Source organism: Vombatus ursinus, unplaced genomic scaffold (genome assembly GCF_900497805.2).
Source record: "Vombatus ursinus unplaced genomic scaffold, bare-nosed wombat genome assembly UNPS02014845.1, whole genome shotgun sequence".
NCBI classification, from domain to species: domain Eukaryota; kingdom Metazoa; phylum Chordata; class Mammalia; order Diprotodontia; family Vombatidae; genus Vombatus; species Vombatus ursinus.
In genome coordinates this window covers 6,061,576-6,068,694 of record NW_020954623.1, presented here as the reverse complement: position 1 = coordinate 6,068,694, position 7,119 = coordinate 6,061,576, and the positions used below count along the sequence as shown (strand labels likewise).

General features: G+C 56.5%; 1 protein-coding gene across 1 annotated transcript; it reads left to right on the top strand.

Moving 5' to 3' along the window:
- The first annotated feature begins 1,103 nt into the window (after positions 1–1,103).
- NKX6-2 (NK6 homeobox 2) lies at positions 1,104–6,386 on the top strand. The gene is made up of 3 exons (XM_027840460.1): positions 1,104–1,536; positions 2,475–2,647; positions 6,138–6,386. Exons 1-3 carry the CDS (start codon positions 1,104–1,106, stop codon positions 6,384–6,386), a joined length of 855 nt encoding a protein of 284 aa, XP_027696261.1.
- The last annotated feature ends 733 nt before the right edge of the window (positions 6,387–7,119 follow it).

The window sequence follows — 7,119 nt, the reverse complement described above, 5'->3', positions numbered from 1 at the left end:
TCCTCCTCCGTGCCTTTTCCTCTCTTGTCCCCTCTGCTCCACCCTCCGGGCCTCTGCCCTCTGGGTCTCCATCGCTCCCACCCAGGTCCTGTTTCACCCAGGCCAGATGGGCATTTTGCTTTCCGGAATCTGCTGGGTCCCACGCACGTCGCACTCCTGGCTCTAGAAATCGACCTGCTCCCAAACTGAGCCTAGAGGCTCTCGATGTGGTTCCGAGTTCCCCTCACAGCATCAGCCCCGCCAAATGGCCAGGCCCGGGACGGACAGAGCTGCACTGCGCTCCATCAGCAGCCGATTTACTAGGGCCAGGGCTGGGGCACCTGGCTGCCAGCCCGCCCCGTCGCACCTCGTGGAGGGGCCCTGCCCGTGACGCGCATGCAAAGTGGGCGCCGGCCTGGCGCCTCGGCCAATGGGTGCCAGCCCCGGCCAAGGCCCGGCCAATCAGGGCCCGCGCCGCGCAGGTGGCCAGGCGGTTATCAGCGCCTCCAGTGGCGCGCGGCGCTCAGCTCCGAGCAGCCCGGCTGGCCAGGAGGCAGCGACACAGTCAGGGACGCGGGGACGCCAGAAGGCCAGGCTGCAGAGAGAGAGGGAGCAGAGCGAGGAAGGAGCTCGCGGACGCCGCTCGGAGCCTCGCTGGAGACTGGCCGCCTTTCTCTTTTTCGCTGCGTCTGGCGCGGTCTCTGCGGCCTCCACTCCCCACCACGGACCTCCTGGCCGCCTGCCCCCTGCGCTCCTAGCCCTTTTGCGCGCTTCCCGGCTCTGCTGTTGATTCTAAGCTAAGGACGGTCCGCGGGACTTGGGCGAGCCCAGTGCGCAGAGCTTTGCAAGCAGGCCATTTCAGCATCCGTCCAGCTGCTCTGCGGTCTGCTCTCCCCCGCGGCCGCCCGTGAACGTTGAGTGTGCCGGACTCTGCTGGCCGCTGACTTTTTGCCGTGGGCACTTGGGGCGCCGCGGGTTTATGCTGCTGTAGAGCCCTCCTTCCCCCAGGGCATTCGGTCTCCAGGCCGCTCCGCTCAGACTAGGCGGCGGCTGGAGGGGGCGGGTGGCCCGGCGGCCAGGCAGGGGCGCCTCTAGGCCCGCTCCCTCGCCATTGATGGTGACCAATGTTAGCGGTGGGGCCCATGGATGCCAACCCCCGCCAGAGCGCCTTCGTGCTGAGCAGCACGCCTCTGGCTGCTCTCCATAACATGGCCGAGATGAAGACATCGCTGTTCCCTTACGCTTTGCAGAACCCGTCCACCTTCAAGGCTCCTGCCCTGAGCGGCCTGAACGCCCAGATGCCCCTGGGCACTCCACACGGCATCAGTGACATTCTGGGCCGGCCCGTGGGCGCCAGCAGCAACCTTCTGGGCGGCCTGCCAAGGATCGGTGGGCTCGCCACTTCGGCCGGCATGTATTTCAACCCCGCTGCGGCCGCTGCAGCCGCTGTCTCCAGGTACCCAAAGCCCCTGGCAGAACTTCCCGGCCGCCCTCCTATCTTCTGGCCCGGAGTCATGCAGGGCTCCCCGTGGAGGGACCCGCGGATCGCTTGCCCTAGTAAGTGCGGCATACCCGGGAGGGGAGAGAGTTCAGGGGAAGTGGGGCCAGGGAGGGGGCCAGGGAGAAAGGCAGCTCGAGCGGGATCCGGCAGGAGCTCAGCCCACTGCAGTCCGCCCCAGGGCATGGACAGCGGCGCTTGGGCCAAAGCTCAGGGACCTTCTCAACGAGGGACCGTAGTGATTTCTCGCTACCCACCGATATCGTTGAGGGTGCAGGCAGCGCTTTCTGAAGTTTAGGGACTTTGCAGGTCCACACACGCACACACGCGCATACACACGCACACACACGCACACACTCACCCAGGAGCCGGAACTTGGGCGACTCGTTTGGAGTCTCCATTCCAATGTCGATTTTCCTCAAAGTCACACGAATTACATGAAGCGCCTGGCGCTCCGCGGAGGGGGCCGTCAGACGCCTTTGGAGGCTTTGCCCGGAGGCCCTCCCTTGTGAAGACTGGAAGCGAGTTATGTCTGCTCCGCTTTGGGCCGCAGGAGCTGAGCCGGGCGCCCGCGGGCCGACCCACTACGGCGCGCGGCAGCAGGGAGGGCACAGCTGAGCGCTGGGGAGGGTGTGTCACATGTGCCTCTATGTGAATGTGCATGTACTCGTGTGTCTGGGGGCAGGGCCCAGGGAGCGGGAGGTCGGTGGTGCCTCCCCACGCCGCCCCTGCCCCTGCTAGCTCCAGGAGTCTCGGCCCGCCTGCCCGTCTGCCCGCCGGGCTGTCCCGGTTCTCTGGCTCCTCCCGGCCGGCCTCCGCGACTAGACCGCAGGTCTAGTCCTCCAACGGCCTCCAGCTAGGCTGGCAGGAGGGCGGGCGTTCCGACCGCTGCCACTCTGACCCGGGCCCGAGCCCAGACAGAGGGCATGGGTGGGAGACGGGCTGTGCCAGGTGGGAGCCCTGGGACCCACCGTGGTCTTGTCGCCCCTCCCCGCAGCTCAGGGCGGCCTGGCGCTGGACAAGGACGGCAAGAAGAAGCATTCGCGGCCCACCTTCTCGGGCCAGCAGATCTTTGCCCTGGAGAAGACCTTTGAGCAGACCAAGTACCTGGCAGGCCCCGAGAGAGCGAGGCTTGCGTACTCGCTGGGCATGACCGAGAGCCAAGTGAAGGTGAGCCGAGGCTTGGGGGCGCCGCGGGCGGCATGCCGGGTGGGAGGAGTGTTCGGAGTTGGGGAGCCCGATGGGACCAGGCCATGATCATCGCCTGGACGTGGGGATATTCGTTTGCTGACTCGCAGCAAACAGTTCATGTGAGCTTATAAGCAGTTCGTGTGAATCGTAAAACCGCGAATTCAAGAGGATTTACGATTTCCTGTCGGGAGCTCTTCCTGGGCTGCCCTGGGACGTGAATCGGGACCTCTTTAGGGCCACTAGCGTACTTTTAGGGCATCGAGTCTGAAGGCTGCCCTAAAGTTGGACTCTGTCTCACGTATGGACAGAGCAAGGTGTGGGGAGTGGATTCCCAAGATGTGTGCATGTGTATATGTGCACCTGTATATATGTGTGTGTGCGCGTCCCCCCAATAAGTGCCGGGGCGGGGGCATTAGGAGCAATTTCTCTAAGAATCAACTTTCCTAAGCGCAGTAAAACCATGCTATGTCTTTGTGTGCGGGTATGTATTACCGTGCAAGTAATGTTCTCTCGATGGAACGCCAATTCACAAGTACATTTATATAAATTAGGATCCTTTCTCCAATAATATTTTTAAATGGCTATCGGTATGTTTGGGCCACATCGGGCTCCATTGAGGCAAGGCCGCAGACTTTCCTCTGCACATTTACATTGGTGTGTGGATGTAGCCACAAGGTTGGGGGCCCAGGCCTCCACAGAGCTTGGGGAGAAACAAAAGACCAGCTGACCGAGAGGCAGAGCGCTTTTACATCGGGCAGAGAGTGGATTTCCATTTTGGATCTGTGCCGAGCCTCGCCTCCCAGAAACCCTGAGAAAGATACAAACGGGCTCTTGGCCGGACAGAGTTGCTCTCTCCAAGAGCCCAGGTCCCTGAAATCCATAACTTAAGTGGTCCCTTCCGGAGAAATCTGTTGACTGGGGAATCGAGGAGGGGTCAGATTAGGGGCTCCATTGCTACAGGCGGGTTCAAGTTCACATTTCAATTAAATTATGTTAAAATACGTTTGGCTGTGTGTACACTTAACACGGATTAATTTCATAAAGTTTAAAAAAAAAAACCTTTCCTATCATTCAAATTGTGGGGTGTCTGTGTAACACTGAGATCTATTTCTCTAAAAGCATACTTTCCTGTCTGCATTTAGATGATATTTTCCCTTTCTCTCTCTCTGGGCAAGTCTAACATTGGATTCCATTTTCTCGAGAACCTATGTCTCGATCCACATTTTAACTGTGTGTTTATGTGTGTATCATATTGAAGTTCATTTCTTAGAGAACCTACCTTCCTTTCTATGCATGTATATCACTGGGGCCATTTCTCCCAGAATATACTTTCCCCTCATATGTCACATGTATCCCGTCTCTGTGTATGCCAGTGTTTATGTATAAGGCAGGATGGATTTCTCAAAGAACAGACATTTCTCTTGGCATTTAAAGTGTGCTCTCTGGGTCTGTTTCTCTAAGAATATGCTTTCCTGTCCACGCTTAAATTCTATTATGTATGCATGTGGATTTACTGGATTGTGGTCCATTTCTCCAAGAACAGGAATGTTCACATTTAAAGTATATGCTCTCTGTCTGTTCTTTCTCCTTCCTTGCGTGTCTCTGTGTCTCTGTCTCTGTGTCTGTCTCTCACACAAGCATTAGATTTTTTTCTGAGAAAATACTTGCCTATACACATTTAGATTAAATTATTCATAAGTGTAGATTGTAATCTATTTCTCCAAGAACACAAATGTTCACATTTAAAGTATGCTTTTTTGTTCTGTGTCTCTCTGTATCTCTGTCTCTCTCAATTCTGTTTCTCTGAGAACATGCTTGCCTGTCCACATTTCAATTACATTATTCGGGAGTGTGCATGTACTGCCTTGTATAGCCAATTTCTCCCAAACCATGAATGTTCACATTGAAAGTACACACTCTCTGTCTCTTTTCCGTCTCTCCTCTCTGTCTCCCTCACACGTCATTTTCGTTTCTCTGAGAACAAATTTGCTTGTCCGTGTTTAAGTTATGGATTTACTTCATTGTAGGCTATTTCTTCAGGAACATAAATGTTTGCGTTGCTACCATAGGAAGTTTAGCTCTGGCTACCCTGTAGCCTGCGGGCTCTTTATTTCTCTGAGAACACACGTTTAACTGTGCACATTGGGTCTGCATGTGTACCTTATGCCCAGGACTTAGCACAGCGCTTGGCACACCAGGCTCTCGATAAATGCTAGTAGACTGACTGACCGACCGATAGACTATGTAGCGCTGGGATTTCTTCTTCCCAAGACGTTCGCATTTCTGTTCGCATTTACTGGACGCTCTTTCTCTATTTTATTTATCTATTTATTTATCTATCTATCTATCTATCTATTTATTTATTTATTTATTTATTTGTTTGTTTGTTTATTTATTTATTTTTGGTCAAGAACTTTGGGCTTCATTTCTCTGAACACACATTTCCCAGCAGTGCCCACCGAAAGCTCAATTGTCGGCCCACTTCGGCCCCAGCGTGGCCACCCGCTTTCCTCCTGCCCCCAACGCCGACGGTTCCGGCTAAAGGTTGAAGTCGGTCGAGTTGAGCAGAGAAGGTCCCCTCAGTCCTTTTTTCACTTCATTGATTTCAGCAATAAGCGGGGGGGGGGGGGGGGGGGCAGGAGCAGAAAATCGATTTTCGCCTTTTCGCAGCGCCAACCTCTAAGGCCATGAAAGCCGGCCGAAGCGGGTTTTCTGGGGGCTGGGGTTCTCTGGGGTTTTACGTGGGAGATCAGAAAGAAAATCTTTTCCCCGACCTTTTTCCTTTCCATCTTACCGTTAACTCCGATCCTCACCCCCTTTTAAAATTTTGTTGTTTTTGAAAGAACTCGGAAATGCGCATGGGATCAAATAAGGTTTTAGGGGGATGGCTCCATGAGCGCCTCCCGTCCCGCTTTCCGCCTGGCTGCCTCGGTCCCAAGACACTGTGTTGGCCTCTGTGTTCTCCCGCGCTATTTTGTAACCAAGGAATGCTCTTTCCCCGCCAAGGTCTCTGAGAAATGCGGCAGGGGCCTGCCGGGCTTGTCCAAAGGGTTAGTGAATGGGCGAGTTTAGCAGGGCTGTTACTGAGTGGGGCCGGTCCCCAGGGAGGAAGGGGGAGCGCCCTTCAATTGCCAGGAAGAGGGAACTTTCCTTGAGCAAAGAACCCTGGACGAGGACTAGTGTGCGGGGTGGTCTCAACAGAAACCCCAAGTACGGGTGTGGGAAAGGCGACCGGATCTGCGTGCGCACTTGCGTGTGTTTGTTGTGTATATTTGTGCGTGTACGTGGGCATGTGTGCCTCTGTGTGCGTGTGTGTACGTGGGCATGTGTGCCTGTGCAGTGTGTGTGCACGCGCGTGTGTGTGTGTGGAGGGGCGGCACACAGGGTCTCGGGCACCCTACACTTGCCCCCCACCCACTCTCCAGCCTTCCCCTGGCCCCCACCCACATGTCCTTGTGTCTCGGCCCAGGTGTGGTTCCAGAACCGGAGGACCAAGTGGCGGAAGCGTCACGCGGCCGAGATGGCGTCGGCCAAAAAGAAACACGACTCGGAGACCGAGAAGCTGAAGGAGAGCTCGGACAACGAGGATGACGACGAATACAACAAGCCCCTGGACCCCAATTCGGATGACGAGAAAATCACGCGCTTATTGAAAAAGCACAAATCCACAAACTTGGCGCTGGTCAGCCCGTGCAGCAACAGCTCGGACGCTTTGTGAGCGGCGCGGCGAGGGTGCGGGCCCCGGGGCACCGAGGCCCGGGGCCGCCCCTCCCCAGACGGCCTCAGCAGGCTCGTGTGTCGCCAACCCTGTCAGAGGGCGACTTGTCTGTCGTGCGTGGCTGGTGAAACGCGGCTCGTGCTGTACAGCTGAAATGTATGTGGGATGTATATATTTTTTACAAAATAAGTTATGAAACCCTCTGACGCCTCCTTGCTGTCTGTTGGACGGTCGGGGCGGGGGTGCCGGGCAAGGAGGTGACTGTGGTTTTGTGGGTTCAGGATAGCTCCTTCGCCAGTGGCCACCTCTCCCCATCTGGTGCAGGCGCCCAGGACGCGAGCGGGACACCCAGTAGCGTGGACCCCCGGAGCCCATAGCTCCTGCTTCCCGTCTCTTGACTCCCTGAGACCTGGGAGCCATCACAACGGGTGGCCGTTCTGGGACCCCACAAAACCCGACCAGAGTCAGAAACAGAGACAGAAGACGAAGGGGATAGAACAGAGAGAGAACGAAACACACGCAAGAACAAAGAGACAGGCAGGTAGGCAGACAGACAGGCAGACAGGCAGACAGGCAGGCAGACAGACAGGCAGACAGGCAGACAGGCAGACAGGCAGACAGGCAGGCAGGCAGGCAGACAGGCAGACAGGCAGACAGACAGGCAGGCAGGCAGGCAGACAGACAGGCAGACAGGCAGACAGGCAGACAGGCAGGCAGGCAGGCAGACAGGCAG

Bases quoted from the DNA above. Each gene is read 5' to 3' on its own strand.
- NKX6-2 (XM_027840460.1), top strand. From the start codon at position 1,104: ATGTTAGCGGTGGGGCCCATGGATGCCAACCCCCGCCAGAGCGCCTTC. The intron at 1,537-2,474 runs GTAAGTGCGGCA...CCCTCCCCGCAG, and splicing joins CCCGCGGATCGCTTGCCCTA to CTCAGGGCGGCCTGGCGCTG. The intron at 2,648-6,137 runs GTGAGCCGAGGC...GTCTCGGCCCAG, and splicing joins TGACCGAGAGCCAAGTGAAG to GTGTGGTTCCAGAACCGGAG.